At 48.7% G+C, this 9976-nt stretch overlaps 1 protein-coding gene across 4 annotated transcripts; it reads right to left on the bottom strand.

Moving 5' to 3' along the window:
• Window positions 1-28: 28 nt before the first annotated feature.
• On the bottom strand, window positions 29-7329 carry KCTD17 (potassium channel tetramerization domain containing 17). 4 transcript variants are annotated; one of them, XM_071551719.1, is made up of 8 exons: window positions 7033-7329; window positions 6299-6407; window positions 4446-4537; window positions 3423-3518; window positions 2946-3071; window positions 2155-2227; window positions 1613-1909; window positions 29-723 (listed from the first exon to the last, which is right to left on the bottom strand). In XM_071551719.1, the coding sequence occupies exons 1-7, from the start codon at window positions 7237-7239 to the stop codon at window positions 1635-1637; spliced, it is 978 nt and encodes a 325-aa protein (XP_071407820.1). In that variant the 5' UTR covers window positions 7240-7329; the 3' UTR covers window positions 29-723; window positions 1613-1634. The 4 variants fall into 4 exon arrangements, 3 of the variants coding, with proteins under 3 accessions (XP_071407820.1, XP_071407821.1, XP_071407819.1); XM_071551720.1 differs by having other exon boundaries at window positions 1613-1685; XM_071551718.1 differs by having other exon boundaries at window positions 29-1909.
• Window positions 7330-9976: the final 2647 nt, after the last annotated feature.

The following is a 9976-nucleotide window of genomic DNA, read 5'->3' as shown; positions in this document are numbered from 1 at the left end:
GCCACTTGAAATGACAGGGAGCAAGGAAGAACAGACTGTGAACTTTATTCAGGAGTCTTCAGACACAGCAGTGAAGCAAACACCCTGCTCCCCAAAACAGGGATATCCTGGCACTAGTTGACACAACAATAGGTAGCTGGGCAGCATACCTGTCTCATCCTTACCCTGCTGACACAGGGCTGCTCTGGGGGACAGGGAGGGAGGCACCAAGGAGCATAATACCCAGCACAGGGACTCCCACAAGCAATGCAGGTGTCCCAGAAAAGGACTGCAGCTCTGCATTTGCCCTCTGGCCACAAGGCCTGACCAACGGCAAAAGGGTTCTTCGGCAGTTGCCACCACCTCGGGTCTCTATTTTCATCTAGGATGCTCAGGAAGGGACCACAGATCTGCAGTGGCTGATCGCTGGTGTCCCCACCAGGGGCCACTGTGACATTAAGGAAAGCCAGACTGCCAGGCATAGGAGGGGGCCGTGGGCTCCAGCTCCTACAGCAGCCCAGGGGCTCCATGAAGCTCTGCCCTCCTCCAGGGCTGGAGGCTCAGGCCTCCGAGGTGAGTTTGTAAAAAAAAAAACCGGCTGCATGTGAATATTGAAGCGGGCTGGAGGGCATCACTGTGGGGCAAGGGGCTGCCACACATTGCAGTATAAAAATAAAGGTATAAACAAGAAATGAGAAGGCTGGAGTGTTGAGATCACATCCTCAGATCTCTGGCTTGTAACAGCTAAAGAAGGAGAGAAAAAGAGAAAATCAACGGTAGGGAAAAAAGCAACTGAGCATGGAGGGGAAAGTGAGAAACAGAAAAAGAGAAATGACAGGAAACTAGAACAGAAGAAAAAGGAAAGAGATGAGGAGTGAGGGTGGGAAAACAGAACAAAAGGAAGTAAAAATCTATAGACTTTTAAAAATAACACTTCGGTCCCACAACTATGGACAAGGAAGCTCTCAAACAGAGGGAGAGAAAAATGTCAGCCAGCTAATGAATGCCTGCCACCAGGATAGATGGAGAGTGGCATTGAGCGCCTCCAATTTAACAAGGGCCCCACAGTTTTTCAGGATGGAGAGGAATCCTCCTTCTAAAGGTTTCCATACCCACTCTCACTCATTTTGGGCAGACAGCCTTTCTAAGCAGCAGGCAGAGAGGCTCATTTTGCATGCAGCTGTGAGAACATCTGGAGTGGGGACCAGCTGCTTCTGCTCTGCCTTTGCCACCCTTTCCCACTGTGCTCACTCCCTGGAAGGGCCAGTGGGGGAAAAGCCCAAGAAAGTGAGAGCGGGGGGGTAAAAATAACAGGCTGCCTTCTGCAAACTTGGGCTGGCAGGAAAAAGAGCTGCGGATGGCAGTCTGGAGGAGCGATCTGGCATGCGTGTCACGCAGACACGTGGCAAAATTCCCCCCCTTCCCTGAATCACCCCTGCCTGCTTTGCATTCATTTCCACTCCTCTCCCAGCTGCACTCTCCTTTCTGCTGTCAGAGCCTCTGGTCCAGAGCCACAGGATCTGCTTGGCAAGTAAAGGCACACATGGGATGAGAATAGGTAAAGCCACCTTAGGGATGAGTCAACCTCCCCTCCCTCTTTCTCCTCCCCAAGTTCTACAAACCAGAACCATACCCACGAGAGGGAAGTGAGTCACTCATGCAGAGCTCAGGCTGGCAGGAGCTGGAAGTGCAGACAGGTAACATACCTGCAGAGGAGGAAAAGTGAGGAGAAGAGAGAAACAGGGCCCTGGGCAGAGATCACTCTGAACCCTGGGGGACAAAAAGAGCAGAGGGAAGAATGCTGGATGCTGGAGGCTGGCGAGTGGGGCAATGTGGGAGGTAGATGACAGTGCTGGGATGGACACGGAGGGGAGCAGGAGAGAGGGTCCGCAGGAAGTGAGTTTAGCGCAATCCCGAATAGATGGACAGTCTGCAAATAAAAATAAAACCATAGATAAACTAAACAGTTTAAAATACAAGGCAGCAGCCATGGTAACAGGTCTCCCCTCTCAGCTTTATCTCCAAAGAGACTCCAGGTCCTGGAGAGGACATCCCCCACACCCCACACCTGCTCTAGTCCTTCCCTGCCACTAGCTGTGAACTCTCACCAGAAAGGTGGACGCGTCTATGCCTGGGGGGGTTATTTTTATCATTTTCCTCAAGGATTTGCTGCACCTTTCTCCTCTGCTTCTGCCTCTGTCTCCTTCTCCACCTCCTGCTCTTCCTCCTCCAGGTCCTCCTCTGTGCTCTGTGGCCCAGCATGTAGGACAAAAGGAAGAAAGAGTGGAGATACTTGCAAGATGACCCATGGCAGTTTTTTTGGACATACAAGGGAATAAAGCAATTGTTATGACACTGGAACAAAAAGGGACCTCTCCCCATGGCCAAGACAATTCTGGGTCAAGGAGTGAAGAGACTTGTTTTCCTCTGGAGCATCACATCAAGGAAATCTAACCCACTTACAGGTGCTGTGACCCCACTGCCCAACAACTGCCATCAGTTGCTAGTGTTCCTTCCTGTATCCTACGTGTCTGCAGGATATCATGCGCTGTCACATGTTTCTGTCCTTCCCTCAAAAGGGGAGCAGGAGATATCCACCCCTTAGGCTGAGACTCAGAAAAAGGAAAGAGAATGCTGCAAAACCTTCAGGGAAATAATGCCCTAAAGGCAATGACGCACAGCATGGGCATGAGAAGGCATGAAGGGGATGTTAGAGTAGCATGAGAAGTGCTAGGGTCACTTGATAAAGCCATTTGCCATATGCAGCCAGACACCACCCCTCCAACACACACACTCCTTTTGGGCAATGGGTGTAATGCCATGGTGCTGAACACCAAGATAGGCCCCTGTATTTCATCACTGAAGTGTCCCATGGTCACAGGTGAGAGAGGAAAGAGAGAACAAGCAAACAAGACTGAAGGATCTCATAGGCAATGGGAGCAGGGCCACAGCAAAGTTGATCTCACCTTGGCTTTGTGGCTGGGCTCAGAGCTCAGGCCACTGGGGGAGTTGTATAACTCTTTGGACACCACACACAGGAACTCTGTTTGATCCTCATTCCCATAATTATAGGATGAGCCAATGTTCACAAGCTAGAAAAGACGAGAACAAGAATCACAAGCACATGTTCCTGCAAACATCCACTCCACCTGGGGAGCAAGGCAGAAAGCCCACCATCCAGCGTGGAGTCCAATTCATACCCACAGGGAAAAGTCTTATAATTAAGCTGAGAAGACAGCACAGAGAACCAGAAGTTAGCCAGGATACAAATCAGTTTGGCCTCACAGTATTCTCTAACCCTCTACAGAAGGGGCAAGAGAAAGCCAGTGTGACGGCTCAATCAATATTCTCAGAGATGGTAGTCTTACCTGGGGACTGTATGGCATCCATAATCTTTTCCCCAAAAGAGAACTCCTTACCACTCTGCTCTGCCTTATCCATACCTGCTCAAAGCGCCATCCATCTGACATAGTGGAAACCATCTGAGTGAGCTCCTCTTCCTGGCACTGTAGCACACGGTAGACGTGCTTAGGAGGCACCTGACAGCAAAATTGCAGAGCATGTTGACAACGATCAGATGCTAAAGGCTGTTGCCCTCCTGCAGAATGAAGTGGTAGTACCCCTCCTAGACGAACTTGTCTTCTTCCCCATGCCCCAGGTGAAAGGGGAGTGGAAACCACAAAGCAGCTTTCTACTGTGCTGTCATGGGGAGCAGGAAAAATGGTATCTCTTCTGGAGAGGAGGGACTGAGCTGAGTGCTTCCTGCATTGTCCCCAGAAGATACTGGGCTCTTTTGATGGAGAGTTTGCACTTGTCATTACAAAAGCACTTTTGCAAATGCCACTTATGCTGATGGGGTTTTGCAACACAAAGTGACTGTGTTGCCAGAGGCTTACAACCTGAGGCAGACATGATGAAAAGTGAGATAGCAGCAAATGCTCCTGTGAAAATAGATTTTCAAAGGTTACTGGCCAAGACAAGGTGTGATTGTGCCATAGGATTGATTCCTCGTGATTCACTGTCTGCATTTAACTCTTTCACAGCCATCTCTTCACCTCTTCCCTCCAGGTTTCTCTACAGGTACCCCCATGCTCTTCACTGTGATTACACTCCCAAGACTCCTCACATCAGAGCCCTCCTCTCCATGAGACCTTTGCTCTCCTTACATTCTATATTCCACGGCAATCAGTTTCCTTCTTCAAAACACTAGAGGAGCTGATTTAGTTTCAGAGACTACATCCAGCATTACTCTGGGAATGCAAAACAAGCCTATAACTTGTTTCTTGTAATTAAATTCGTCCTGGCTTGGCCCATGCAAGATTTTGATGTGTAGGGACCAAGACATAATTTCTAATTAGTTGTTCCTTTTCATGCCTTGGTGCTTCTCCCAAGTCTGCTCTCTCTCTCTACTTATCTCTCCCTTTCTACATTCCCTGCTTTGCCCACCCCACTTTACCTCGTCATACCTGAGTTACTGTGTAGTCCTTCTCCTCCATTCGATCCTTGATTATTCGGATCAAAGGACCAATGTTATAGAACTCAGCTTCCTCTAAGATCCCTGAAAAAGAAAGACAGAAAGATCACAGACAGAAAGTTAAGCACCCATCTCCATTTTTTGAATAGCACAAAATCAGTTCTGAGCTTCCCAAGGCCCATAGGGAGAAATTACACTACAGCCCCACTTTTTAACAGGTTTCCATTGCTTGAAACTCTTACTGCAGAGAACTGAACCTTGGTTCTCTGCATCATGTTTCTAATGCTCACCCCAATTTCCTTATGCTGTCGGATACGACAGAAATGGGCACTGCCAGTGAGGGTTTGTGCTGAGAACTACTAAAACGTTTCCCAGATAACTAGCCAAGGAGAAAAAAATGTAGGTTCCAGCTCTCTCAGTGACCACTAGTTATCACCTTGCTCAGGCTCTCTTCCTAAGGCAGAGAACCACAACCTATGGTTCTGACAAGTCACCAAAAGATCCTAGAAAAGGCTAGCTTACCTCCTGGGCCACTTGGAGTTACAGCCCCACATGACTTCAGATGATCTTTGGCTCTCTTCCCTGTGCTTCACCTCAAAGCAGGTAAACAGAGAAATGTTTTGGGTTTTTTCTCTGTGGTGGCTGCATCCATCACCTCTCCTGAGGCTCACCTGTTGGCTAACAGGCCTTCAGGGAAAGGGAGGTGGTTCCCATAGGGTCAGGGAGAAAACGGTGTCTAGAAGCCCACATTCACATATCCCCAGGACAGTACACAGATAATGCAGGTGGGGAGATTGATTCTTCACTACCTGACACACTCAGACCTCTTCTGAGTCCCTCATTCAGCACCGAATTGTCTAACGGGTTAGTTTTATGCCAGCTCAAGTGTCTGCAGCAGGAACAAAAGGCAATCCTAAGATATGAACTGGACTCCTGTTTATGTTTTAAATTTGATATTAAAACCTGCAGATGAACTCTGTCTGACATCAGGATTACATGAAATGTCAAGCAGGAAATACCCCAGAACTGTGCTTATTACAATTCTGTACCATTACTTATATATATTTTTGGAATTATATCTGATAAGACAATTTGGAAGAAAACTTTCCTTGCTTTAGGTAAAAATGTGTAAGAAAGGCAAGAGGACTAATGGACATGAAGAAACTGTGCTTGGCAAGGGCTAGACAGCACAGCCTGTCTTTGGAATTGGTCCCTTAATAGACTCTGGCATCCAAAAAATAACAAGGCATTGGGAACTGCTGGCTGGTAACACTGTGATGTTACCAAGTTATCCTATTGGACCCACTCTCAAACTCAAAAGAGTGACTCGTTTATCTGGCTTGCTTAAATGGAACTGCTGCAGTCCACAACCCATCAGAGCACAAGTAGCATACACTGTATATCACTGATTAATGATGATCTTTATTACAGTCAGTAGTGCTGACTGTTTTGTTTAGTCTTCTGAGTTTTCAGTCCTAATTAGAAACACTCAGTCATTAATAGAAAACTCAGTCACAGAGCCTGGATAAAAGTAGATCTGGAACAAGTAAAAAGTGGTTTATTGAGGCTCTGAGATATTGCCTACTTCTGTCTTGGTGACGTTTCAGCCGGACAAACAGTCATGAAGCCACAACACCTGCAGAATGCCTTCCTCATCCCCTCCAAATCCCTTTAGTAAAGGAGACAGCAGTATGCTTCCCAAGAGCTACAGGGATAGCTCTCCGAAATCCCCCCACATTAACCTCCAGACAGAGAACAAGAGACAACAAGGCTGACAACAAGTCCTATTGCATCCTGGCTATAGCACCAGTGTTAAGTGGGAAGTTTCTGAGCTCTAAGACTCACCCTCTTCAGCCATATCTTTATCCAGAACCAGCTTCCCATGACGGAGGAAATTCAGGATGGGTCCAAAGTAAGTGGGGTCCCGGTCTATTAAGTATGCACCAGTTTCATCCTAGCAACAAAGATAGACCACAAGGAGAAAATACCCAAGGGAAACTTGTAACCAACACTCAAATGTCCTAGACTATAAGAAAACACAAACCTAAGTGAAAATGTTCATTATTTCTAAGATTCCTTGAAACCACGGGCCCCTGAGAGTCCCTAGCCAAGTCAGCCCAGCTTGGATTTAAACTCCTATGTTGGTCTGCTCAGCATGCCCACCTCAGCATGGACTAACCCAGCTGAAAAAGCCAAAAAACCAGGCTTCAGTCTCCTTGTGCAAATGTGCGTACAGGCCTGGTGTGAGAGAGCAGAGATCCCCCGACAGGGGACAAAGCTGAGTCAGGCAGACACAGACGGAAAGTGGAGCCAGGATGTGGGTGACAGAGAGGTGGGAGAGCAGGAGCAGCAGGGAGATGGCCTCTCTTTTCCCCAGTTCGGGAAGGCAGATGCCAGGCTACAACACAGCAAGGTGGGATCTGGCAAGGGGAGATCCTTCCTGGGAGAGGGGGGGAGAGAGCAGGCATTTCTCACTCAGTTGTTCCTGCAGCTGTCGGTGTCTGGCTCCATCCCTGCATCCCTCCAGCCCTCCCCATGCTCGGTGGGGCACGGTGTGGGAGACAACCCAGCTGCCTTACCCGGTCCGACTGCAGCTCCTCGCCCTGGCACAAGCGACAGAGAAAAGATTTCTGCTCCCGACACAAAGTCTGCCTGGTAGTGAGGAAGACGGTGCCCCCCACATTGAGCCTCACCCACTTGGCCTGGGTGCCAGCGGGTGGCGGGATGTCCCAGGTGCAGCGAAGCCCCACGGCGCCCTGCATCTCCTCCCTGCCCTCCATCCTCATCCTCACCCACACCTCCCCCACGGCGTGCAGGGACTGCGGCAGGTGCTGCCAATCGGAGAATGCCGGGATCTGTAGTTTATTTACTTTCCATCGCCAGCAGCCCTGTTTCTTGGGGGACAGGATCTTCCCTGTGACTACCAAGGGAGTCCTGAGCGGAGGAAGGGTGCTCGGTGCTGGAGGATACCACTGCGACTATTAGGTGTGGGCAAAACCACAGCTCCACAGTGCTGACGCTCCCTGGCTTTTTCTCTGTTCCCGTTTTCATAAGCCAAGGGCAGGCGAGCACTCTGGAGGGTGTTAGGCAAAAATCGTCGGCACTTATTTCCATAGACATCCTCTCTGGCTCATTAAAAGGTTCTGGGAAGTGTAGTTTGGCAGTGACATGCACAAAAGGGTGATGGGAACTGTAGTTTTCCCGGCTCCCTGTTCCCGCAACGGTGCTGTAGCGAAGGGCACTGCACTGCACTACATGACCCCAGCCCTGTGACTCGTACTCTGCCTGCTTCCACCCCTGGGTCTTGTCTGCAAGCGTCCTTAGAGACAGCAAGAACTACCTGCTCCCTGGCAGTAAGCAGACTAAGCCCTTCAGCGCTGTGCTTCACAGCATTCCCTTCAGGAGATGCATTACCCCCGGCTCACAGCTCAGTGCTGCATCAGTTACAATGTTTTCTTGCAGCAAAATATGCAGTTGCCTTCTTGCTAACATGTGTAGGGACATTTCTGGGAACCGCATCCTGGATCTGCATAAAGTGCTGGCAGGGGTCAGGAATAATTTTTCTTCCAGCTCAGAAGAGTCACTGACTCAGCAAACTCCAACCCTGTGCTGCCCTACCAGCACAAACCATGCCGGCCAGAGACCCTCGAATCCTCCTCCTGTGCTCCTGCCATCCCTGTACCTCGGCAACAGAAAGCTCAGATTTCAGCTCAGCTCTGTGTGTAGTTTTACCTCTGCCCCAGGCAGTATCACCCGCTGAGGCCGATGTGGGCCCTGCCTTCATCATTCATTCCTGCAGCTCGTGCACCACGGGACTCTGTTCAAACACATTCCTGGGCACAGACACAACCTGAAAATGCTCCCTCTTCAGCAGCTCTGCTTTTACCACTCCCACCAAAGCACAGTACTGCTTGCCAGCAACTCGAGCACATGAAGAATGGAAAGGAAAGGCTGGTGTTTCACCTCAGTGTGGCCCCAAAACCTTCCTTCACCTAAGTAATCCTGGCTCTTTCTTGCCGGGTTGATGCAGCACTGCCGAAACGCCGTGCCTCCTCGCAGACATTTTATTGTTCTTGCATCTAGATCTTCATGGCCCTTGGGGGTTACGGAGAGAAGAAGCTATGTAAAGAGAAACATTATGTTTTACTCTTACATTCCTTTTCTTCTTGCTCTTTTCTCTTCTTTTACTTGCAAATTACTCCATTTTGTTAGTAAAGAACAAGAAGGCAGCGCCACCCTTCCGCTAAATTATCCAGGATTTCCTTCACAAAGACGGTGTGTATACTTTGCTCTTTCTATGGAGGAGTGCAAAGGGTAGAAGAGGAAGAGAGTGTAACATGGGAAAGGTTTCAAGATTGCTGACCTTCAGCTAATTTAAGCACAGGAACAATTCAGCTGCTCCAGGGTGTAAATTCAAATAATTCTGAACCAGCACTAGAGTGACCAGTAACAGAGAGAGGATGAAAAAGACACTTTTGCCGACCTATATGGGACAGACTGGCCAAAATTAGTGCCCAGTCCTTGGGCCAGTCTCCACTGAGCAGTAACGTGCATCAAAGATTCCCAGACTAACACTGACCTGAGCTGAAACATCACACAGTGCAACACAGCTCTGGGCTGTCAGATTGCTGCCTCCCTATTTCTGGCTCCAAGTCAAACCTTGGCAAATTGGAGACCTCTGCCCTACAGTTTGGTGTGTAATGAATGCAGGACCTTGTCTGCACTGGCTGCTGCTCCAGCACAGAACTAGGGTGAGGACTGTGGCTCTCTGATATGAATGCTGCAGTTAGGTAGCAGCCTACAGCCCATTATCTCCCCCTGCAAGAAATCTGCCCTGCATTATTTTTCCCTCTTTCTTCAAGGGTTCACCCCTATCTTTTCCTCTGCTCACAGCTCCTGAGCCTCTTGCATTTTTTTAGGTCCATCTCTTGTTTCCAACACCTTCTTCTCCAACCTCTCCCATGACAATGATGCTCACATGTCCAGGATGGTCTGTATTCTGGGTACTCTTCCATCAAAACCAGCCTCCACCTGTGGCTGGAACCTCAAATTTTGCTCACTTCAGGGCCAAGGGGTGACGAGTTAAATCGAAATAGGGATGTTGTGAGTACAGAAAGATGTCAATGAACACCACCTCCAACACCAGAGCCTGCTCTTCTGCAACATACAGCACAAAATTTATTGGAAATTCAGCACGCCAGGGATTTCCCCGCAGTATATGAAAATCCTCTTTGGGAAGAAGCCAGTATGGGGTGAGTTACCAACTGAAATGCTCCAATGAGTTGGTGCTGTGGGCTAAATACAGACCTGATTGCACATCATCACCAGACATAGTTCTGAAATGCAACTAGCAAGTCCTTGTTAAAGATTCATTAAAATCAAGCAATAGAACACAGGAGAGGTAAGTTTAAATAGTCAGTAGTGTTCGGTCAAAGGTTGGACTTGATGATCTTGGAGGTCTTTTGCAACTTCAATATTTTATGATTCTATGACTGTTCCTCCTGCTTTGATGATAACTATATA

The sequence above is a fragment of the Pithys albifrons genome, chromosome 3 (assembly GCF_047495875.1).
Source record: "Pithys albifrons albifrons isolate INPA30051 chromosome 3, PitAlb_v1, whole genome shotgun sequence".
In the NCBI taxonomy this organism is placed as follows: Eukaryota; Metazoa; Chordata; class Aves; order Passeriformes; family Thamnophilidae; genus Pithys; species Pithys albifrons.
Note: the sequence above shows the minus strand (reverse complement) of the source record. Positions and strands in the feature narration are given on the sequence as shown.